Source organism: Melanostigma gelatinosum, assembly GCF_949748355.1.
Source record: "Melanostigma gelatinosum genome assembly, chromosome: 1".
NCBI classification, from domain to species: Eukaryota; Metazoa; Chordata; class Actinopteri; order Perciformes; family Zoarcidae; genus Melanostigma; species Melanostigma gelatinosum.
In genome coordinates this window covers 19,699,335-19,724,347 of record NC_136634.1, presented here as the reverse complement: position 1 = coordinate 19,724,347, position 25,013 = coordinate 19,699,335, and the positions used below count along the sequence as shown (strand labels likewise).

General features: G+C 44.2%; 3 protein-coding genes across 3 annotated transcripts; 1 reads left to right on the top strand and 2 right to left on the bottom strand.

The window, feature by feature from the left end:
* Positions 1–2,038: 2,038 nt before the first annotated feature.
* Positions 2,039–6,394, bottom strand: LOC306781512 (uncharacterized protein; the record flags this gene model as incomplete). Its single annotated transcript, XM_079274396.1, has 3 exons — positions 2,039–2,591; positions 3,085–3,566; positions 6,316–6,394. The coding sequence occupies 3 exons, from the start codon at positions 6,392–6,394 to the stop codon at positions 2,571–2,573; spliced, it is 582 nt and encodes a 193-aa protein (XP_079130522.1). The 3' UTR covers positions 2,039–2,570.
* A 1,168-nt stretch (positions 6,395–7,562) lies between these two features.
* Positions 7,563–13,406, top strand: LOC306778990 (protein FAM180A-like; the record flags this gene model as incomplete). Its single annotated transcript, XM_079270730.1, has 3 exons — positions 7,563–7,641; positions 12,885–12,982; positions 13,077–13,406. 3 exons carry the CDS (start codon positions 7,563–7,565, stop codon positions 13,404–13,406), a joined length of 507 nt encoding a protein of 168 aa, XP_079126856.1.
* Positions 13,407–13,755: 349 nt separating this feature from the next.
* Positions 13,756–23,623, bottom strand: slc23a4 (solute carrier family 23 member 4). The gene is made up of 12 exons (XM_079278658.1): positions 23,548–23,623; positions 22,669–22,809; positions 22,007–22,164; positions 18,264–18,423; positions 16,241–16,422; positions 15,918–16,038; positions 15,669–15,825; positions 15,288–15,541; positions 15,002–15,166; positions 14,782–14,890; positions 14,586–14,681; positions 13,756–14,340 (listed from the first exon to the last, which is right to left on the bottom strand). Exons 1-12 carry the CDS (start codon positions 23,593–23,595, stop codon positions 14,072–14,074), a joined length of 1,860 nt encoding a protein of 619 aa, XP_079134784.1. The 5' UTR covers positions 23,596–23,623; the 3' UTR covers positions 13,756–14,071.
* Positions 23,624–25,013: the final 1,390 nt, after the last annotated feature.

Below are 25,013 nucleotides of genomic sequence, written 5' to 3'. Positions count from 1 at the left end.
GCGCGGACATTTTGATGTCGATACGACGCGTAATATAAATATTAGATATTGTCCAGAAGCCGGTTAGAATGCCCACATTCTCCACCAATGTAACAGCCCCCGGGGTGGTCAGGGGTGTTACTGGACAATATGCAATACTTATAAAGACACGGAGACTTAAAGACGTGGCAATCAAATACTTTACTGGGGTATTGGTAACGACACAGCAGCCACACAGCCAATACAAGTCCGTTAAGCAAGAGAAGGGTCTAGGTGCAGTTCCGGGGTCTGATACACAAGGCGCAATTCTCGTACGGTCCAGGGATGGGGCAGGGGCGTCGTTCTCCTCCAAGCAGGGGTCAGTAGCCGGGGGCAATCCAGTTGGGGTAGTCTTCCGTTCCAGGGTCGTTTGCTACGTAGTCTCACAATATCTCACCGTCTTGAATGGTTTCACCTAAGTTACTCCTCCGACTTCACATCTTCCTTCTCCTTTTATATCCGCCCATGAAGCTCCACTGGCCGGCTCTCTCAGGTGTGCCTTGTTGCGCTGATTGCCTGCTGGCACTAAGGGAGCGTGTGCAAAGTGCAATCCATTTCTCTCTGGTAGTCTGTAGTATCTTCCTGCCATCACTACTCCCTGGGCTCGCCCACCCCGGCTGCCACACACCCCCCCCCTTAAATCTGACCTGGGGGGAGGACTGCTCCAGGAACACCAGGCGTCCCTGCGGGACAAGGCATCTGCGTTTCCGTGAGCGGCACCGGATCTGTGGACGACAGAGAAGGCATAGGGCATTTTGTACTTGGGCCAGGACGGCGCCTACCCCGGTCTCTGATGCGTCGGTCTGGACCACCAACGGTTTCTCAAAGTCCGGGGTCACCAACACTGGTTCTGAACACAGCACCCTCTTGAGGTTCTCGAAGGCCTCCTCTGTCTCTGCTGTCCACTGGATCCGCTCTGGCAGCCGGTTTCCTGTTAGGTCCGTCAGGGGAGCTGCAAGGGAGGAAAAGTGGGGGACAAATCGCCTGTAATAGCTCGCCAGTCCAATAAATGCCCTTACTTGTTTCTTGGTGAGGGGGCGGGGCCATTCCCGGATCGCCTCGACCTTCCCTACCTGGGGCTTGACGCAACCTCGCCCAATGGTGTACCCCAGGTAATCCGCATCTCGGAGGCCGAGGCGACACTTTTTGGGGTTAGCTGTTAGCCCCGCTCCCCTCAGGGCTCGGAGCACGGCGTCGACCCGACGCAGGTGGGTCCCCCACTCCTCCCCATGTACGACGATGTCGTCTAGGTACGCCGCGGCATACTCTCGGTGGGGCCGAAGGACTTGGTCCATCAGCCTCTGGTAGGTAGGTGGGGCCCCGTGTAGACCGAAGGGGAGCCGTTTGTACTGGTACAGCCCCTCGGGGGTGGCGAAGGCTGTCTTCTCTCTGGCCTCGGGGGCCAAGGCCACTTGCCAGTAGCCCTTCGTGAGGTCCAGGGTGGTAATGAATCTGGCACTCCCTACCCGTTCGATCATCTCGTCCACTCGTGGCATCGGGTAGGCGTCGAATTTGGAGATCTGGTTGAGCTGGCGGAAGTCATTGCAGAACCTGACTGAGCCGTCAGGTTTGGGGACGAGGACGATGGGGCTACACCAATCGCTTCTGGAGGGCTCGATTATGTCCGCCTGCAACATTTTGCGTACCTCTGTCTCAATGGCGGTCCTCCTGGCTTCTGGCACCCGATACGGCCTGAGACGTACCTTCTTCCCAGGTTCGGTATGTATGTGATGGTGGATGAGGTCGGTGTACCCCGGCTCTGGGGAGAAGACGTCCCGGAATCGGTCCACTAGCTCGCGGAGGTCTTGCTTTTGGCTGGGGGTCAGCTGCTCTCCCATGGGGACCTCTACTGCCTCCGTCTTTCCTGTGGTGGGAGGGGAAGAGAGAGAGAGGGAAAATAGGGCCTCACGGGCCACCCATTTTTTTAGCAGGTTAATGTGATACACCTTTGTTGGATGTCGTCGCCCTGGTTGTCTTACCCTGTAGTTCACTTCTCCTATTTTTTTCCATTATTTCATAGGGTCCATTCCACCGAGCCAGGAATTTGCACTCAGATGTGGGGACTAATACCAGGACTCGGTCCCCCGGGCTAAATTCTCTGGGCTGGGTTCCCCTATTGTAGACCCGGGCTTGGGCAGTCTGGGCCTCGGCCATGTGTTCTCGAACCATCGGCCAAATTGTTGCCATTCTCTCTCTTACCTCTTCCACGTGTTCCACCAGCGTACGGTGGGGTGATGGCTGGTGTTCCCAGGCCTCTTTGGCCAGGTCGAGGAGTCCCCGGGGCCGTCTTCCGTACAACAGCTCGAAGGGGGAAAATCCCGTGGAGGCCTGGGGAACCTCACGAATGGAGAACATGAGGAAAGGGAGCAGCTGATCCCAATTACGTCCGTCTGCCTCCATGGCTTTCCGGAGCATCCGTTTCAGGGTCTGATTAAACCTCTCTACTAGGCCGTCTGTCTGCGGGTGGTATACCGACGTTCTTAACTGGTTTACCTTCATTAGCCCGCACAGGTCCCTCATGATTCTTGACATGAAGGGGGTCCCCTGATCAGTCAAGATCTCGTCCGGGATGCCTACACGAGAAAATAACATCATTAATTCCCTGGCAATACCTTTGGTGGCCATGGTCCGAAGGGGAATGGCCTCTGGGTAGCGAGTGGCGTAATCCAGCACCACCAAGATGTACTGGAATCCCTTACTGGACCTTGGGAGGGGTCCCACCAAATCCATCGCAATCCTACTGAAGGGAATTGAAATAATGGGTAAGGGGATCAGCGGATGGCGATGGTGCGGCTGGGGGGCGACCCGCTGGCAGTCAGGACAGCTCCGGCAGTAGTCCTCCACCGTTTTTTCCACCCCGGGCCAGTAAAACCGGGCCTTGATTCTTTCCAGGGTTTTCTCCACCCCCAGGTGGGCCCCCAACAGGTGGGTGTGGGCCATCTGGAGCACCACCGACACAAAAGGGCGGGGCACCAATAACAACTCAAGGGGTGCCCCGTCCTTCATTACCACTTGATACAACAAATTAGCTTTAATGGCAAAGTGAGGGTAAATTATTTGTCTTACCCCATCCATGGGTTTGCCGTCCACCACGGACACCTGTCGCAGGGCATTTTGGAGGTTGGCGTCCTCCAGCTGGGCGGTCCCGAAGCGTCCCGCTAGAGGGGCAGGCAGGGGTTGGTCCTCGGGGTTTAGTGGGAACAAATCAGCCCAGGCGTCCTCACTGGCCTGGCTTGGATCCCTTTCTTCGGGGGCTGGAAGAGGGTCCTCCTCCCTGGCTGGACGAATGGCGGCTTCCGCGGCCCGGACGGCGGCGCTGGCGGCGCCTTCTGAGAGGGGGGACGTGGAGCTCAGGGGGTCGGCCCCCTGAAACCCACGCAACTTTCCTGGCGTGCGGTGTGGTTTTCGTGGTGGGGCTTTCTTCCCGTTGGCCAGGCCTCTCCATAGCCCCGGGAAGACAGTGGAGTCCCTTCCGATCAGGAGGTCCACCGGTAGGTCGGGTACCACCCCTGCCGGTCCGGTGCTCTTCCCCTGGGTGGTGTGAAGCTCTAGGATCGCGGTGGGGTAGTCTCTGGTCTCCCCGTGAATACAGGTGACTGATACTGTACTTTTCAGGTAGGGTAGCTCGACGAAGTCGGGGCGGACGAGGGTGACGGCGCTGCCGGAGTCGACCAGGGCGGCCGCGTCATGCCCGTTCGCTCGTACTGGGGTGAGTGGGGCCGAATCGCCCTGTTGGGCCCAACAGGTGGTCAGTAGTCCACAGGGGTGACTAGTCTCGCTAGCTGTGGGCATGGGGGCGTCCCCCCGCTGTGGGCAGTTCCAGGCAATATGTCCCATCTCACCACAGTCATAACACCTGCGGGTGTCGGGGGTTAACAGGGATCTGCGCTGGGGGGTTTCCACGGGAGGGGTCCTCATGGCCGGCTCTCGTGGGGAATCTCCCTGTTTCAACAGTCGGGGCCGGGTGGATATTTCCATCTTGGGCGGTCTTCCCCCCCGCACCAGAGCCTGCGCCGCTTGCCAGCCCTCCATTACCTCAGTCAGTTCCTCGAGACTGCGGGGATTTTTTTGTCCTGCCAATTTTTTTGCTTCAAACGGTAATGACCTCAGTAACTTATCCATGATTACCCGATCAAGGGGGGAAAATGAGAGGGGCTCCGACATCAGCCAGGCGGTAGTGATCCGCGTGATATCATACAGTTGCGCTCTTGGAGAGAGGGTGGCATCATAATTCCACTCATGAAATCGCTGCGCTTTTGTCAGAAGAGTCACCCCGCTACGCTGAAGCACTTCCTCCTTCAGTGCTGCGTAGGTGACGGGTGAAATATTGGCTAGGTCTTGGTAAGCCCGTTGCGCGGTGCCCGTCAAAAAAGGAGCGATCAAGTCTGCCCACCGTTCCTCGGGCCATTGTTCACGTTTTGCAGTGATTTCGAAAGTCAGAAGGAAAGCTTCCACTTCGTCACTGGCTGTTTGTTTAACCAGGAAGCGCGAGGGATTCACTCGCTCCAGTCGTTTCACTTCCTGTTGGTTGGTTTGCAACTCCATATATTTTTCCATTTGCTGGTGGTGTTGGTGTTGTGTTTGCTGTTGAAGTTGCAGCATTTGTACTTGCATCTGCATTGCCTCTTCGTGCCTCCTCTGAGTCTCCGCATTGCTGGCTATGAGACCTGCGAGAAGCTCCTGCACAGGGTTGGGCGCGGACATTTTGATGTCGATACGACGCGTAATATAAATATTAGATATTGTCCAGAAGCCGGTTAGAATGCCCACATTCTCCACCAATGTAACAGCCCCCGGGGTGGTCAGGGGTGTTACTGGACAATATGCAATACTTATAAAGACACGGAGACTTAAAGACGTGGCAATCAAATACTTTACTGGGGTATTGGTAACGACACAGCAGCCACACAGCCAATACAAGTCCGTTAAGCAAGAGAAGGGTCTAGGTGCAGTTCCGGGGTCTGATACACAAGGCGCAATTCTCGTACGGTCCAGGGATGGGGCAGGGGCGTCGTTCTCCTCCAAGCAGGGGTCAGTAGCCGGGGGCAATCCAGTTGGGGTAGTCTTCCGTTCCAGGGTCGTTTGCTACGTAGTCTCACAATATCTCACCGTCTTGAATGGTTTCACCTAAGTTACTCCTCCGACTTCACATCTTCCTTCTCCTTTTATATCCGCCCATGAAGCTCCACTGGCCGGCTCTCTCAGGTGTGCCTGGTTGCGCTGATTGCCTGCTGGCACTAAGGGAGCGTGTGCAAAGTGCAATCCATTTCTCTCTGGTAGTCTGTAGTATCTTCCTGCCATCACTACTCCCTGGGCTCGCCCACCCCGGCTGCCACAACATGTATATATACATATATACATACATATATATACAAATATATATATGTATATATATATATAGAGATATATATATATATATAGAGATATAAATGTAAAATCTCTAGCCAAAACTGAGATGACATCATCAGGGTTATTTTTTTCACACTGGGTCCAAAGGTCAAGGGTCGGCTCCACAACCAACAACTGTGTTGAAAAAACGTTCCACTGTAGGACTGTAGTAAACTGAACTCCATGTGTAAAACTGGTGTAATGCTCTTTATATGTAAATAATAGAGGGAAAGTATTTAAATGCACTCTATAGTGTCATTAAGTGCCACAACAGCTTGAAGAAGAAGAAAAAAGCCTCACTGATCATGTGGTCACTTTTTGTGTTGTTAGTTATAAGAATATATATCGATATTTTCAATTAATAAAAAAAGAAAACAATAGCTACATGAACAGAAGGTAAATAAATGATAACAGTGTGACTTTCTATGTTGCTCGCTCCTAACACTAACATGTTTGGTATGTATTGGAAAATAGAAATTCCGAAACATTCTAAATTACTTCAACGCACCCTGACTCAGACTCCGGTTTTGACGGAGAAACGAAGCAGTCAAACCTGAAATTTTACTGACTGAAATTAATCTGTTTGTGCCAAAACATATGTTATTTCCACCAAAAAGAGCAGATTTTAGTTACTTGGGGTTCTAGATTGGGTCTCCCACTTGTGGTAAACAGTGGGAGACTACACGCAGTTGCATCATTATGCATGGGGATATTAGATAAAATGGTGACATAACACAGGGCTCTATCCACCATTAAGTCAGTCAGTACACCAACGTAGGAAAGGAAATAATTTGGGGTACAGCCTAGAATAACATTTTTATTAAATTTACCTATTGAAAGAATAATATGTTTGTTCAAGTACTTCAGCTGTAATTCGTGGAGGTTTCCCAGAGGACACAGGTCTCTTGCCAGTTTCAGCACAGTCTGTGTCTGCCTTCCTCTGTAGCAGCGCGACTGCTACCTCTTTGTAGGCACAGCTTTGTCCCATTCTGACTTCCACGGACGAACATGTGAGTTCCAGAGGGCCAGGCGTATGGAAATGACCTCTAGAAATTGTAACCGTGTGCTGTGTGCTCACATGTTGGCATCAGCCTGTGTTCCCCAATGAAAGAAATTGATGTTAAAATAGTGTTAAAACAAATAAAAGTTAGTTGCACTTCTGGTAGCTGTTCCTCAGGCTTGTGGAGAAGGCGAGCTGTGCCAAGCAGTGAACAAAGTCTTTCTTTGTGGGTTCTGCATATGTTTTCTGTCCAGTACTCAGGGTGTGTGCATTGTATAATTAGAAATCATCACTTAGGAGTGTAGGTTTTCCACATTTGTCCTCCTGAAGACCATAAACTGAGCTGGTTGCCATAGGTCGTCCTGGCACCGTCACATATATACGCCCCAACCCCCCGAGGGACCAATCTGTTGGTAAAAACAGAACTAACTATGACCTTATAGGTACACAAACACAGCGCCAAGGGGACAATAAATATGCTCTCTCACCCAATCAGTTCTTCAGTCCATGAATAGAAGCCAAGATAAAGCAACTCTTTGTTCTCCCACATTGTTTTTGCCTTCGACAGACACAAAATATCAGCTCAACTGAGGCAGAGGATAATGACGAGTGTATTACACAGTTTGCATAAGTATGACGGGATGAACTGACGAGTTGCATTAAAAGAAAGCAGTCGATTTTAAGCTTTGGCTGAAAGACAGGGGCACATAAAGTAAGTCCTGTATGAAGTACTCAGATGATAAAGAGGAAAACGTTTCAGAGACAATGAGTAGAAGAAATATAAACCACAAAGAGAAATGTTGCCTCCAAAGATGAAAATGCTGATGATAGGACAATGAAGTGTCATTAACACATACCTGCAAATGGTTACAGGAGAATGATGTAAAAACGAGAGTGTGTGTAAACCTGATGAAAACCAGCTGAAAGCATTAGAAGAGAGTCTGCTTTTGAGGGCAGAGAGAGAGAGAGAGAGAGAGAGATCAGATCTAGGAGGGGGAGAGAGAACAGCAGGGATGAGGAAGGTGTACTATAAGAGAAGGGAAGAAAAGCAAGAGGAGTGGGTGCTAACAGGCAGAAACACAGTGGATGAAGAGGTTCAGACTCCTGTCCAGTCCCAGTTACACGCAACTAGCATCGAGCGAGTGATCAGGCCACCATGCTGCCCTGGAGGATGGCCATCGTTGGTCTTTTCTACTTCTGCATCAGAGCAGGTGTAACCCAATATCAGACTCAAGGTAAGACCTGAACTGAAGCTCAGTATTTTAGTGCAGAAGAGCAAACTGTTCAGTGTTTGTATTGGCCTGTAAGAGGTTTCATTGCAACATTGTTCTTGTATCTACAAGTTCCTTAACAGAGCATGAATAGTATTTAGCGGCAACGCTATTCAATTGTAGGAATTTGATGCTGGATCTTACAAAATATTTACATTTTTAAAACTCTTACTATTGTATAGAGCAGAGATTGAAATGGTCTTGGCTGTAGTCTTTATTGGTTTAGTTGTAATAGCATTCCTCGTCTTTTTATTTTATTGCCAAACTCCAACTTTTAACTCTGAAGTATTTACTGTAAAGAAATATATCAATACAAATATGGTGCAAGCATGGTTTTGTAACAGGAATGACCTCATTATATGCATTGGACACGAGAACCTGTTCATCTCAGACATGTCACTGTTATTCAGCAGAGTTAAAGCAATCCTCCTTCATGCATAACACTCGCTTTGTTTTGAGGAACAAATCCTCTTTCTCAGCAACAATACTAAGAGTAACAAATTTAAATTGAATTGAACAAAATAATGGCCATCTCACACAGAATGTGTCTTTCTAGTTACAGCAAATTACATCAAGCTACCAGGTTCAGACCTCATCTGCACCTGTTTCTAATAGGAAAACAATGGGAGGGACCAAAAGTGATCTGAGAGAGGAAACTCATATCCTCAAGTGAATGAAAAGCATAGATATTCAGACCAGCTATGGACAGGGAATTCCTGGTGAATGGTGAAACAATTCTGGCGGTTGCATTTTATGTTTCTGGCTATGTGAATCCAAGCAGCAATAAGAAGCACTTCATCATAAAAAAGAACTGGAATCACCAATAGTTCACATTTGATCTTTAACTTCAGCTGGTAAACATGTGATGTCAGTGCACATTTTACTGATGTGTGATTTTTGGGTCTGTCTTAAGTTTTCCAAAAGATGACCTCTCACTGCAAGCTGGAGCTGCCAAAGCATGTGACATTGCTCATGTACCATGTGATCTAAGCCCGGCAAGCTCGTGATCATCATTATTCTTTTTATCACTTACATCAACAGAATATGGGCCCTCAGGAACAGTCAATACTGTGTGATTACAGCGTGGCTCATCCAATTATAAACACACTGTAATGCATTTCAATGGAAGGGTAAGCAAATATGATGAAAGATGTTTTTGGTCAGATATTTATGAAATGAGTATGTAATCAGAATGCTGGACGGAAATAGAACATATATGATCATACAAATGTATCAGACTCACCAAAAGGAAAAGACAATCCTGATGAAGAGTGCAAGCTTCTTTGGCCTTATTGCACTTCGATTACTGGGCATCATCATCTAAATATTATGACTGACTTGAGTGCATCAATTGATCCTGCAGAAGTGTGAAAAAGCAACAAACGTTAAAATTACAACAACAAAAAAGGATCCTGCAGAAGTCTCTTAAAATATCATCAACTTGTTGTACTTGTGATCCTGAATTTTAAATGGATGGGAGGAGGCTAATCGATTTCTTAAAGGGATAGTTCACCCCAAAATCAAAATGATTTCCTCTTACCTGTCATGCTATTTATCAATCAAAGTTTGAGTGTGAGTTGCCCTTTTTTTTGTTTTCCTAGGAACTAGTTCCGACATGATCCGTGGATTATCTTGAGTAACCTCATCATGATTTCTGGAAAGAAACATTGCTGTTGAGTTTTTCAAATGGCACCTTTTTTGCACCTTGAGCACCACAAGCTGAGTGCCATTTAATACCATTACATTGGAGAGGCCGACATGCCGACATCTCTACGGCCGATATCTCTAAAACTAGGCCACTCACACCAAAACAATCTAGACTGATGAATAGCACTACAGGAAAGAGGAACAATTTGTATTTTTGAATTTGGGGGTTAAAACTGTCCCTTCAAGTGTGTTCTCAAAGATCTCTTCTTTATCCCACAATGACACTTGTCAAGAAGAGTTGAGCTCACAGAGAAAGCCGCCTTGGATACATGCATACACGTTCAGGGGAAAGACAGGATATAAAAGCACGAAGCATATACTCAGAAATCAATAGTTAAAGTATAATCGAAAGATAAGGTTTATGATCATTATATAAAAAATGTTTAATGCATAGAGTGATTTAACAAATGTAAAAACTGATTATAATAATGTTCTGTGTACCGGAGCTGAGATGTGGAAAAAGTGTGTCATAGTGTGTCAGCAGACCGAGTGAGTCAGGAACAGATGTTTTTGGGTGTGGGTCGGAAAAGCAGTCATGAGACATGGAATTCTGCTGCAAGAGATGACTCACACACACGAGAGGGAAAGGTCTAGTGCTTTCCGGAGACATGTGTTCAGAATAGGTGGGGGGGGACAGATAGCCCAAATCAAGGATAAAAGGAGACGCTTGCAAGCCCCAATCTGGGATTTCTACACGAGCCGTCCAGACGCTCTGAGAAGAAGATACGGACGATTGCAACTGAAGTATTCGAGGACTTCGTCTCGGTTCACGGAAAGAAGACCGCTGTTCGTGGACAAAGAATTGAAAGACGGAGATTTTCCTCTCCCCACTGCTCGACTTTAACAACTGAACGACGGAGGAACGCCGCCGCCCTAGAAAGACTTTGTACAGAGCCTTGTGGACTGTTGGTCGAACACCGCTGCAGGAGCAGGAGGAGTCCGAGGGTCTGGCCAGACCTTCGCTCCTAACAACTCCAAAAGAACCTTTTCATCGCACCTTTGGAAATCCAGCTCCAACCGAGCCGTCTCGGCATCTAAAACCAATGAGTATAACCTAAGAAGAAAATTAAAGTAACGAATCAAGTGTAGTGACATTTTATGTGAGCTGTATCTTAAACCCTTGCAAACTAACGAAATATAACCTGCAATAAATATCTAATCTGCATTTAAAGTAAAATTCTCAAGTGCATTTATTTGCTCAAGTAGTAAAAGTTCCTCGTGGCAGTAAAAAGTTAAATCCATTGTATGTCTAACAAGTGAGTTCTGTAAGGTTATCCTAGAAGACCGAATCCACTTAACAATCCCTTACGGTTTTAGAAGTAATCCTAGCCGTTAAAACCTAACCTGGCATTTACCAAGAGCACGGATCCATAAGAGGGAAGCTGCCATAACCGACGCGACTGGTAGGAGCGCCCGGGGTCAGGGTGGCCCCTCGACCGAGCGCGCTCAGACCGGAGGAAGCAGGGTAGACGTCGGGAGTAACGGCAGTTAGAAGAGCCAGGCGAGTTCCCTCGCAAGAACACCAGCTCGACAATCTTTTAATAGAGAGCTGAGTCAGTAAGTAGCCCCGTATCGGGCCAGAAGTATCCCAGGATCTAACACACTGTATGAGCTGGACACAACATCTTTACTCCAGACTGGACTCCAGACAAAGCTGTATGGTTTTGATTGCACTGCCGCAGGTTCAAATGATGGCACGAAACAACGCAGTCCAGCACAGTCACAGCCACTGGCCTGAATTTGTGCACGACAGGTTAACTTCCTGTTTGTCTGCATTTATGTCTGTATGAGTTACCTCCATCTGTTCAAATGGCTTGGCCCCTGAAAAGTTCCAGTGAATGGGCCCTCTGCAAATCTGCTTTGAACACATCAATGCATGCGTGTGCTCTCTCTCTCTCTCCTACGAAACACATGTAAACTGAGAGAGACCATTTGCCATCGCCACACAGTCACTCCTGACACCCAGTGCTGCTCCTACAATCCTCCCTCCTTTCAAACAGTTTGCTACATTAGCTGGTCTAAGAATAAGCAGAGAGATACAGAGCAATGTGGGGTAAACAAACATTTATTAAACAGAATATTTTCAATATAATCTTGAGATAAGAGAATATTAACCTTGAATAAGAAATTGAAGAAAATTAAAGTGTGGCTAGTATTACAATATAACACTGAGCTTTGACTCTCCTTCCATGTCATTAGTCCAGTCCTCACAATATTTTACAATCAGCTTCATTTCATGCACGCGCATTTGAAGGCATGTTCACGCGCGCCGTGGTTATCTTTTCTGAGCTGCAGTTTATAAACACCGTGCATCACAAGTTTACCTGATTGTTGTTCCCGCAATTCACTCGTAATTTGCAGAACTCGATGCAACTTGCGTAGTGAGCGTCTAAAAGACTCACCATGTTCAGGAGAGGAGGGGGGTGGGGTGATTATCATCATATACCATCTGACATGTAAACTGCCTGAGCTCCAGATAAAGCATGCATTAATAAAACCAGCCAGATGGTTGGAGATACTGGACAGTAATTGGAAACAGTGGTCTGAATCTCTCTCTAGTCTGGATTTCTCTCTTTCAGTTCTTTACCTTGATGAATAGCAATGCCATTCTGTCAGTGGCTCCTCTTTCATGTTGCCCCTCACCATGATTTCAAAAAACTTTGCTGATCCCCTCGATTTTCTTTGGGCACAATTAAAATTTGTCCAAGACATGAGCAAATACCAGACATGGATGCATTATAGGAATTTGAATACCGGATGCGAGAATGCTGCCCGGTCACGTGGATGAAAAGTGCTCGCCCTGTGCATGGGCCAAAAAAGTGGCTTCAGGCTTTGCTTCCTGCTTAGAATCTGTATGTAGTATAGATTTGGGACACAGCAATTGTACTTGCTGAACATTTGTATATGTTAGCGTAGTCATTTTTGTGCATTTAAACATTTAGCTCAAAGCACCGCTGTATGTAGGTTTTGAGCTCTGTTTCTGCAGTTATTAGTATTTCGTGTACCGTGTCTGCATAGTATTTGAATTTGAGGAATGGCTGGACAAATGCGTAATGGTTATTGAGCTCTCTTAGACCGCATTGGATTTGTTGTGGTTGACACCCTGCTCTCCCCATGCTGTGAAAATGAGCATGACTGCATGCTGAAATCATCTGGACCCTGTTGTACGATCCATGTGTTACACCGCCCTTCATTCCTCTGCTGCCTTTGAAGTCTGAGGTCACGTCGCATCGCCTGCAGATAGAAGTCATCTGTAAGGTCAGAGATCGCAGCGTTTGAAATGCATATCATAGATTAACTGCAGTATCTCCCGGACAGTTCAGAGTTTGTTTTGAACCGCTTGTCACATGGATTTCCAGCTTAACAGTTTCAAGAAGCCTTTTGGGTCCACAGCAGTAAATTACGAGACACGCACTTGAAATGAAAGGTTTTGCTTGGGAAACTGTTGTTGCTTTTCTACCATCCCTTACTCTCCCTCTCTATCTCTCTTGACATACTAGCTCTATTCCCAGCTGTAAGGAAAATGAAAAGAGGGTTGACAAGTGTGGTGAGCCCCACCTTCCACGACTCCTTCGATGACGTTCATCTGTTATTCGAGGTGAGACACGTACATCCATAAATGAGTGTCTGAGGTGTGAAACCAGCTAAAAAAACCTCAATGAACACTAGTTGTTCTTCTTTTCCTCTACTAGATCCTGCTTACTGGCATTCACTTTGAGGCAAGTGGAGAGTTGTCAGTGCAAGATGCTGAGCTGGCTTCCCTCCGCAAGACGAGAAACCTGGAAGTCATCTGTGAGGAGATCATTCCCAAGAAGCTATCAGACGTATTTAAGCTCATCTCTGGCCTTTCACACCACGTCGGTCACCTGCATCAGGAAGATTTTGAGCGCACCCTGTTGACCTTGGTATACACCGCCCAGGTGATGGTCGATTCCTCAACCGAACACCAACGACGGATGTGGGCTGAGTCTTTTGTTAGTTTGTACAGAGCCATCAAGCAGGATCTGACAGAGAATAACTGAGTTGATACTGATGTTGCTGCCCAATGGCTCCATGTGTGACATGCTCATATGAAAAAGATCCATAGAGATTAGCAGGTGCTCTTAGTTTGTATAGATTGAGGAAACAACGGCAGGCTGTAAGAAGCCTGGGAGAGAAATCCTGTCAGAAACTATAACAAACTGTTGCCACATATAAGTAAAGTGCATTGACTGATAATAACACGATTATTAAAATATTTACTGTCACAGCAAAGTTAATTCAAACATGAGGCACAGCATAAACATGTAACTCTTTATAAGATGTATATGCTAAATGCAATAAAAAAACATAAAACATCATGGACCTACTTTTTTCACTAGCACCTGCTTGTGATCACGTTCTAAAACTGATAAGCTAAATAATTCATTAGTTTTACTCAAGTGTGCGGTGTAAAAACAAATTACTCTACAGAAATTTGTCTGTAAGATTTATATATATCATTTATAACAATTATTAATAATCAGGTACTTATGTACCTCCCTAAAGAAAACCATAAGCAATCGTATGCAAAACAGCTCCCCAAAAGGTTACACCATGTTGTTACAGTACAGTGTCTTTAACAAATGAAAAGAAGTCCAAACTGAGCTGCCTCTGATGTATTGTATGCTAAATTCCCAAAATTGCATGCTGAAAGTGAGTACACAACTCACAGAGCAACTCCAATAATAATCTGTGAAGGCTCTGGATGTCCAGGTTGCTGCTTAGGCTCCAGGGCATTAGTATCTGCTGTGCATCCATCCAGGGAGCTGGGCTCACCAGGAGGGCAGAAAGGTGTGTACCGGAGCCAGGAGGAAGAAGACAAGTAAGAGCTGATTCCAAAGGGGAGGTTGTAGACTTCTCCGCTCTCCAGTGTGTTGCTGGAGTCATCCTCGTGTGCTTTGTTCCAAGCCAGGATGCCTCGTTCATGCTTTGATCCTGTTAGACACGTGTTAAATGTGTGAAACCGTACTACTACGGTCTACTGAAGACTCTATATTGACTCTTTGACATTGACATTTGTGCTGGATCTCTGGTTTAATCATCAAGATTGCATATCACATATTTTTACAATTTTATTTTGCTGTTAACATTAGGACAAAATAGTGACTTAATAGAGAAGAGGATTTAGATTACCCAAACTATTTAAACATAAAAAACGAATACTTCCATGTAGAAAATACCTGGAATTGTGTTGTCCAGAAAGAAGCCAAAGAGACCTCCTACAAACATACTGGTTGTCAGAAGTACCAGTAGCACCTGGTCGAGTTCAACGACACCTGAACACAACACAATGAAAATGTTTAAAATAATCAAGTAAAGGTAGGATGCGTTATCTGAAAATGACAGATATTGTATAGTGACATTTAATTCATGTACCTGTAGCAATAGCTTTGGGGTTTTTAAATATCCAGTTGGGAATGACCAGACCAGAGAACATGGAGAATCCAAAAATGAAGATGTTCCGAGAAGAATTCATATCGGCATACTGAGAATGTGGTGAAACAAAGTAAAAAATAAAACGTTTTAACCGACATTTAAAATGTCAATGTAAAAAACCCCATCTTTGCCAAAAAGCCTAAGATCTTTGAATGTGTACCTGCAGATTAGAAATTCCTGCTGCAGAGATGACGCCAAACATAACCATGAACATCCCTCCAACCACAGGTGATGGGATAGTGGTGAATATGGCGCTCACTTTACCAAACACACCCATGGCGACCATTAAGACCCCGCTGGCCACAATCACCATGCGACTGCCAACCTACAAAATGAAACTGTCTGTATTTAAACAACATCAATGACCCTGAAAAGAAACAAAAAGGTTGTGCTTAAATTTGTCAGTTGGAGAAAATCACTTCCAGATGTGCTCTGGCTCGTCTTACCTTTGTAATACCGAGGGCTCCAATATTCTCGCTGTATGAAGTTGTACCGTTTCCTGTACCCCAGGCTCCAGCCAGCAGACAGCCCAGTCCCTCAATCCCAATACCCCTGTTGATAGCGTGTTTAGGGGGAGGTGGAGCCCCAGACAGCCTGGCACAAGTGTGGTAGTCTCCTACAGACTCTATCATGGAGGAAATCACACCAGCTAAGATGCCAACCACCCCTGCCAGGCTCACAGTCGGCATCCCCCACTGACCTAAGTTTGGATTCAAACACAAGGAAACAGAGAATGACACAGTGTTATAACCAGCCAACCCTTCTTTTTCTATTTACTTTTTTATAAACAAAAACTAACTTCAGGTGATAGTTTGTCGGCCTTTTACCTGGGTACGGAAAACTTAACCAGGGAGCATGGCTCACAACATCTCCCTTTAGGTCAGTACGGGCCAGATAGCCGTACTGGTCTGGTTCAGTAGGAAATACATTGTAGATTGTCAAAATGTAGCAAACGAGCCAAGGCAAAGTTATTCCAAGCAGAACCTGAGGACACGCAGAAAAAAAAGAATAAAGTCTAAAGATTAAATTCATACTCTACTCAATATATTTCAATCAACTTGTTTGATGATACACACAGGGAGAATCTGAAAGACGTAGACACGGGAGGTGTGCAGCTTTTTCTCCTTGCTGAACGTAGGAAAGGGCACAGGTATGTGACGGAGGTACTGTGAGAACAGGATGATCAGTGCTGTGGTCCTGTGAGAGACAGGGACAAAGCCATTCATTCATATACAGTAAATGTCACAGTGTTAAATAGGACTGTAATACGGTGTTGCTAAAGCTAGTACTAACCAACATGAAGCAAAGTGGATGAGCTCACAGATTTTTTGACAAAGGCACTTATCACAAAGTGATAATCCCAAACCCTAAAATGACACTGTTTGGTAATTTTACCCACATGCTGGCGATACCCCAGTGGTTGCCAGCACTGGTACCGGCTGAGTCAAACAGAGACAGTCCAATGAGAGAGATGGTGGGTGCGATGGTGAGAGGTCCAATGAAGCGCATGAAGAGGCCGATGAGGCCGGTGAAACCAACAAAGACCTGGAAGAGTGAGCCCACCATAATGGACCCCTGCAGCTGAAGAATGACAAGTAAGATGAGATCAAAATGTGGCGGCGCTCTAATTACAAAGGTATACCAGAGATGAGCTTAATAGCTATGATTATTGTCACATTGTTGTAACCATATTTCAATCGCTGTTCAGACCAATGGTACTGTTCAACTCAACGTCCAATTTATATGACAGGAAACCAAAAGAATTGTTAACAGAGTTCTCATGAACTTAACAATACACAATATCTATAAACTGAAATGTTTTCAAATTTAGAGATTTTGTAAATCTCAAGGTTGCACAATTAATGAATTAAAAGGAACACTATATTTAGTAGGTCAGTAATCCAAGATTCATTTTCTATAATTACAAACGAAGGTTCGAACAAATGCAAAACGCAATGGTTACAAAGAAAGTGACAATTTGTAGCAGAGATGTAGATTACATCTCAAGAAGTCATTCTGTGGGAGCGAGGTCAACAGAACGTCCAAAACCAACTTGTCAAAGCACTTTTCCTATAAACACGTTAGCTCAGCATAACATATCAATTATTCAAGGTTCATGTTGTTTTGCATCAAAAGTCAGTTTCCTTAAAGTCTTTCATTCACAGTCGGATGTGTGTCTCCATGTGTGTGTGTGTGTGTGTGTGTGTGTGTGTGTGTGTGTGTGTGTGTGTGTGTGTGTGTGTGTGTGTGTGTGTGTGTGTGTGTGTGTGTGTGTGTTTATGACCCCTAGCCGGCACAGAGGAGTGCCGGCTAGGGGTCATAAACTAGGGTCATGAAACTTCAGTCTGTAGCTTGATATTGATCAATAATAACAAATATGAATGAATTCATAATTATAATTGTGAGTTTCCACACTTAAAGCGTAAATGCATACTTTCCAGATAGTAAAACATGGCACATTAATTTAATGTCAAAATTAGTTTCATTCGTGTCCTCGTAAGTTCACAGTGTCTTCCTCTGAGTCTTTTAAAATAAGCCATATGTCAGGGTCCTTACCCCGCAAGAGAGTAACAATTCAACAAAGTGGTTCAGGAGGTCAGAATGGTGCTGGATATTGTATTATTGTATATTGATATTGTTGCTTTTCTCCTCTGTGAGATGTTGTAAACTGAGGGTTTGTCAGTCAGCACCATAAGTGCCCCGGAGGTCAACAAAACCAAAGTTTATCAGATTAAAGATTCTTTTTCATCATCACATTTCAGTTTTCATCATCTTGCTGTTGTCGTCCGCAACAAGCTAGTCGCTAACTTTATATACCTGCTGCTGGTGCTGGTTAGGTAGCACTCAGTTGTTTTTTCCCTGAAAACAGTTGCCCGGAAACAAGGTTGAGAAGAGCAGTCGCACTGATCCGAAACATCAAAGCTGCCGGCTGTAAGACCAAAACAACGATCTGAAAGATGTCAAAGCTCTCTGTATGAGGGGAACTGCTGATTAGGATAACTATTCCCGGAGTTTTTAACCATGAGTGACACATTACACATTACACGTTGTCATTTGAACTTCTGGTTGTATAAAAATATTGATGAGTGCAGCTTTCAGCCACATAAAATAAGTTGTGTTTGCCTGATTTAAAGGTGTTTATTATGCTGTTATATCACTATCTGCAACTGCCTATGAGCTATTGGTTTGCTTCCACTTACAAAACAGACGAGTGCTTCCCCAGTTGTGTGGTTTTTTTTTTACCTCATACAAAGTTTTTTGTCCGATTATCATATGGCTTTCACACTTGGATACTACTGCTAGGTTCACAGGTTCAAAACTGGCCAGTGGCCATTTACATGTGAACAAAATACCTTTCACGGAAAATGTTCAATGAGTTGCGCTGTGAGTCGCTCATAGAAAGATCAGATGGGTTTTCTTACCGCTCTCATTCGACTCTGCCACACCTCGATAAATTCTGTGGAGGACGTGTTGACGAGGGTGGCATTTTGTGTCCAAGCAGGACATGTCCACTCTGGCATGGACAACATTGCCATGGAAGGAGCCAGCAACGTGAATGTACCACCTTGGAGAATGGGAAGTCTGGAAATGGCAAAGAGATATCACAAGGGCAATGAGGAGAAGAGAGCCAGACAGATACGAAGTCAGGATAGGAGTACTATAAGGCATGTCATCTTATTATCTTATATCACGTCAGATGTTGTGCGAGATAGCTTGGGGGTAAATCAACAACCATAATAATTTTTAAAGCAGCAATAAAAAGGTTACATTTGTTTGACAAAAGTGCAGCTCCTCTCAAGTCCACATCAAGAGTATCTATCTGTACACACAGTCCCTGTTCACTCATGTGATAGCCTTTTACAGCTCTATTCTCTTTTCATTTCTTTAAAGATTCAGGAAAGCGACTCTGATGAAGACTTGTGTTTATCATCAGCCCAGAAAACGGCAAGTACAATAAAAATAGAGCCTTGAATGATGGTCAACAGTGATCGATCCTACACCGAACTGAGGAAAACTTTGTCACATATTCATCACATAAACACATAATCGTGTTTCAGTCAGACCATAACTCAACCTCACCTGTCGACTCTAATGTAATGTTGTCACTAATACAAACATTCAATTATTTTCATTCTGAAGGTTTATGTAACATACAGACCCAAAAATCTTGAGTTGAAAAATGTTCCATTGTGGGAAATATCAGTCCTATAATAGTATAACGCGTCAGTTATCTGTACCTGACAAGGACATGTGGTTTAAAGTACCGTAATTCTAATTTTTGTATTCCATTATTTCTTGTATCAACAGATGGATGATAACACTGGTCACAGCATGGATGACATCATGGCAGCCCTTCGTGGTAGGTGTTCAGATGAGAATTGGAGGGGTTGACATTTCAGAAGGCAGTATGTTTAAACTGTGATTTAGCTTGTTTACACAATATTGCTCTGTACTGAAAAGTATTACTATTATCCATATACTACTGGCCAACTTTCACAGTCAATCCTTCTGTCTTGTACCACGTACAGAGTTCATACTCATCGAACAAATCCAACTTTATTTTTCCACTTATTATTACATTCACCTAGACCTCCCAGAACTGGTCAAGCAAATGAGGGAGTGTGTGGAGTATGTCCGGACAATGATGCCCTCGGCTAACAGGACACCTTCATCCGTGATGTCATCGACATCATTTTCTGAAGACAGCGAAATTGAAAAGGTATGTAATAAAAGTGGAAATAACTTTTTTGCTTTAACTTGTCATTGTGAAGTAAATGTTGATTGCACAGTGTAAGGGCTATAGAAAAATGACACCACGTTCCTTTTGTCTTCCCCACCATCGTCTGCTGTTCAAGTTAAAATGTGTCAGAAATGAAGTGATGGGATTTACTAGGTTACATGTGTCACACATCAGTCATGTGAATTAGTAGAGAGTAGGAACCTCCACACCACTGGTGGTACCGCTCCATAGAGGGATGTACAGACTACTAGCACTGTTTTTAATAATGAAGCGCATTGTATTCATATGTGAATAACGTCTATTAATTCCTAATAGGTAGGGCGAGATCTTCCAACTGTATATCAATGTGTTCCATTGATTCTCTCATATACAGCACGCCTTGGCTGGCAGCACAGTGACGGTTTCAAAGACGGCCTTCCTGCGGCTTCATCGATCATGACCCTTTTTTGCCAGGAGCCGGCTGCCCTGGTTTTCACGAAGGACGTCCTTGCACTCTCCACCCTGACTGGGAAGTCTGGGAAACTGGGACCTCCTAAAAGACAACTGGACGTTGCCAAAGTGCAGGCCATAACAGGTAGGTAATCGTCTTGAGTCGTATTTAGACAATTTAAAGCTTCTGTGATTTATAAAGCAGCAGGATCACATGTTTGTGGGAAACACACCACCCGTGATGAAATATGTTTGACCTGCACTGGTAGGAATATTGGCATATCATATTGATGTAGTTCCTCAATGTTAATCCCGATTTACTGTTCAAAAAATAATATTGGTTCAACAGGATTTCCTGTGTAGTCAAAATAGAAGAAAATGTTGTATGAATATGCTGTGTGACATCATTTCTCGTCTCTTCTCTTAACAGATGCTGTTATCGAAGAATTTCCACAGACGAGAGCCTCGGACGTGCGAGCGGCCATCAGAAGGAAATGCAACAATGAGCAGTTCAACAAAAGGAAATGAACATGTTTCAATTTAGAGAGCGAGAGTCTGAAGCGGGGCAATTTTTGGATGGTTCTGTGTTTTATTCTGAAACATTCTGTTTTGTTTGTACCATGTCAACTTCAAATTGTTTTGCTTTCTGTTCAATATATTTTCTTTTATTTCTCAAAAATGCACTATATTGCAATTGTTTCAAAGTGTGTTTTAAATTGTTAGTGGTGGGCTTGATTTAAATCATGTGCGCTCTAATTGGGTGGACTGCTGTATCAGGGGTTAACTGAGTTAAAGTCGTCTGCCATCTAATGATCCTCATTATGCTGCTCAAAGTCCCGGTACTGTCAGCAATTCACATTAGACCGCAGGAGACTTAAAATGTCCTGAACTTTGGATAGAGATAAGAAAGCAGCAGTGGTGCTAAGTCAGGGAATGCAGATTTAGCAATAGCTCGATTCCAAACATAATAAGATTGAAATTCCTGCCCTAAGCCTACTGTGACACCAATATTCAGCCAGTTCAGAGCAACACAACGCGGTTGAAGTTTGTAGGGCTCCTGAACAAAGAACAGCCGTTGTATCATTTCTACATGTGTGTATGTCTCTGCACACAAGCGATACGTCACATTGAGCAGCTTTAACACTTTGTGCTGCTGGTCTGCATTTTGTTCTTTCGGGTACTCTGTTCTGTCATTTGCAGCAACAGAGAATAAGTTGTAATCCACTGCATCAAATTGTATTACTTTGTATCTGTTTACATTGTTTTGCATCATATTGTATTAAAAATGTATCACTTAGTATTCGTATTATACTGTAGCTATAAGCTATATGTTTTTGATACTTAAATAGAAATGCAGTGGCAACAAACAAATAGGAAAGACGTTTTAGGTATCACAATATGTCATTCTTTCTTTTACCCCTTTTTTTGTCGTCACAGCTAAAATCACCTTAACATTTGAAAACATTTTCTGGCCAAGCACCATCTCAAATAAAGAACTGTATGACAAATGCCAACACGAAAGCATGGAGACCATCCTAATGAGAAGAAGATGAGGATGGATAGGATATGTGTTGAGAAAAGATCTTGCTGATATCACAAGAACAGCCTTACATTGGACACCAGAAGGGAAAAGAAAAAGAGGCCGACCAAGAAACACATGGAGAATAACTGTGGAGGAGATGCAGAGCCTAAACCACTCATGGGGCACCATCCAGCGACTCGCCCAGGACAGACAGGAGTGGAAGACTTTTGTTGCTGCCCTACATGCCAAGAGGCATAAAGGGAAATGATGATGATTTGAAAGCATACTCAGGTGAAAGCTCTCCTTTACTCCTCCTGTAATCCCTTAAATAGAAGCTGCGCCCACTAACACAGTAGAATATTCTCTTGTTCAAGGTTCACTCTGACATGGCAGGTGATAAAATCCTGAGGTTTGACATTTATCACCCAAACATCTTCCTGCTCATTAAACTACCCCTCATTTTACTCCCTTACCTAATGCCGAAAGTAACTTGCAACAGAGTGCAAATACCAGAGACGAAGAAGATGGTGCTGATGAGGTGGCTCTGTGTGAGGCCGTCAAACTGCAGACACAACCCCTGAGACAGGATTAGTGGGATGGCGATGATTCCCCCAAATGCTGTCAAACAGTGCTGAACGAAAAACCGATGGGGGAAAAGATATGAAGAGATACATTTAGTTCATGTCTGATGTACATGAGGAGAATTTAAAAAGCTAACATGTCATGACATGTTTGTAGCAAGTCAGTGGACTACATATACACCTGGAGTGACCAGTGTTATATGCTGTAAAAATGGTAATGGTAGAAAAGGAAATATGTTTTATGGGTAAATACAACTAGGTCAGGTCTTCAGAGGAAAGTCTGACTGAGCACAGCTGCTAAACACATACAAAGACTCCCTGACTTTGTCATCTCAACTGTATCTGAAGCTAATTGTACAATAAGGCTTATGAAAACAAGACCAAGTCTAAGCAAGCATGAAGGAAACGTCAAACAGAAGCTCTCATGTGACACTGTTGTCATGTTTGCATTGCGACGTCATAGTAATCAGAAGCTATGCTGTTGTCTCTTAATCAGGAAAGGACTAGAGCCTCATTGTCAAACGTGGCGTTAAAACCCCCTTTTGCTGACGTACCTGGATGCCGAGGACGATGCACAGGTACCAGGGCGGTACATCTGTCACACAATATGCTAGCTTGTTGCTGTTTTCCTCTGTGGACGTGTCCATTTCTTCTCCACGTTCTGTGTCAGGTAGATCACAAACGCGCCCCTCAAGCTTCAATTAGTCAGACGGAGAAACAGACAGCTAGGTCAGTTGAGGACACATGAAGTAATGGCATGCTGCAGATCTGTAATGTTGTCATATGGGTCAAATCTCAGAACAACAGTCAAACAATTGAATGCTTTAGTACTCGTTCAACCAGCACAACTGTGGGACGCCCATAGACCTGACAATTCCTCGTAAGGGAAATTGGTTAGATATTTGTTAGCTCACGACTTTCTAATAATTTCTAGAAGAAAAAAAAAGTTACAGTCAGATGAGTTACACATTTTCATCAGAAGGACTAAATGTTATACTGTCTTTCTTATTTATTTATTTATTTATTCTGGGCTCAGTCCAGACAAAGTATCATCACTTTTGAATGAAGTTAAGATTTGACCTAAAACCTCCTGTTTCTCTGACTAAACAGCATGTCAGTCTTGTCATTTTAAGCATGGAGGAGCAAGAATGCACATTCCTATGTTTCCATGACGCTACTTTGCCAGCTATTCTATCGGGTGTCAATTATTAACTGATGAAAACAACTATGACCCACAGTGCACTTAGAGAAGAGATACATCATCATAGAATGTGTCCAGATTCACACACTTTAAAAGGAAATCATTGGATTTCCACATGACCATGTATTTTAAGCTTTATAATTGTCTTGAATGGCTTTACAAGAACATTTTAAGTTTGTAATCTTTTCAAAACATTTTCCTGTAAAAAAAATGTAGCAAAGGTTATACTTACTGCAAATGCGTAGTTGTCAAGACCATTACTGTCCTTTCCTGGAGCCATGTCAGCCTAAAGGCTCAGGTGGTGATCTTTGGGTCCGAATACAAAACAGGAAAGTGAAGGAACATCAGCGAGAGGGGAGGGAACACATCAAGAGGACGGGAGAGTCTGATAGAGAAGGCAGAGAGCCAGGAGGTGGGCGTGTGCACTTTGGTAGGAAGGAGTTTAGCCTTGAGACTGCTTAACGCTTGTTGACTGAAATGAGTGCCACCAGCAGCTCGTGTGAGCCCAATTACAACAGTAATAGCAGCTGACCAACCAGCATCTGGTCACTAGGAGAAGGCATTCGTTTCTCTTTCTCGGTTGCCCTCAAACACAACTCCTGTTCTCATCACAAGACCCCGGAAGCCTGAAGAGGTACTTAATAGTTGAAATCCAATCTTCAGGGCATAGCTTGTTTATGTCTTGCACTTTTTGGCCTCCAGACCTCCCTTACTATCACATGTTACAAATCTCTTACTGATGATGAGTTAATTATTGTTCAGTAAACGTTAACTTAATTTATTCATTAACCGGAAAGTTAGACTTCCCCTAAATGATAGATTCAATTATATTATTAGTCAAAATTAAGAGTTTGATAGCGACCCACATCTAGTTCATTAAGGAAGTCGTATTATGGCAGCAGAGGAAGCTCAGATGTACTCACTGCATCTCTTCTTGTTTTAAAGTGAAGATCCAGGTCACAGACAGGCTGCTGCATGTAGGAGGAAGAACAAGCATGCAGTCGGCTATTTAAGAACAAAGTTCATCAAAGGAACACCTCGCCTTAAATTGATCCCAGACACTGTCACACAACTTCTTCTTTTTTTACTGTTACGATTACCTCTGCAATTTATTAAATCGTTTTTACAGTGCATTTTATGCAGTCCTCTGTACACAGAATACCATCTGTAGGGTTCTGTGGACGTGTAGCATCTAAATAAGCAGCTGGACTTTGAAATGTTACAACCTAAAGACAACTTGGTCATAAATCAAAGTACTGGACACGTTTAAAATGTAGACCTGGTGGTGGCGCTAGCAGAGAAGATAAATGTACAATGTTTCATGAAAATCTATTCAATTGTTCTCGAGACATTTCAATAAAAACCACAAACGGCACTCGAGGAAAAAGTCAGGTCATCATCACAATCTGCAGGCTTCGTCGACTGGGGACCATACATGTCAGTACAGAATTTCATGTCAACCCATCAAATAGCTGTCAAGATATTTCCATATATATCTGTTAATTTGACAAAAAAACAAGTAAATTGTATTTCGGACCTTCATACAGTAAACTACGACTGATAAGTATCTGTGACATTGACGCTCTCCTCTTACAGCCTGTGCAGAATCTTTTATAAAAACGTTTTTTTTTACATACTATGAGAAAATGTTGGTTTAGACGGAATGTAAGCTTGAAAATAAATGCACCAAATGTAAAA

Excerpts from the sequence above, each read along its gene's own strand:
- slc23a4 (XM_079278658.1), bottom strand. The coding sequence starts at position 23,595 with ATGGCTCCAGGAAAGGACAGTAATGGTCTTGACAACTACGCATTTGCA. Across the intron at positions 15,826-15,917 it reads ACGTCTTTCAGATTCTCCCT|GTTCTGCTTGGAATAACTTT; the intron begins GTGTGTATCATC and ends GCGTGTCCTCAG. Across the intron at positions 14,341-14,585 it reads TCTGGACAACACAATTCCAG|GATCAAAGCATGAACGAGGC; the intron begins GTATTTTCTACA and ends CGTGTCTAACAG.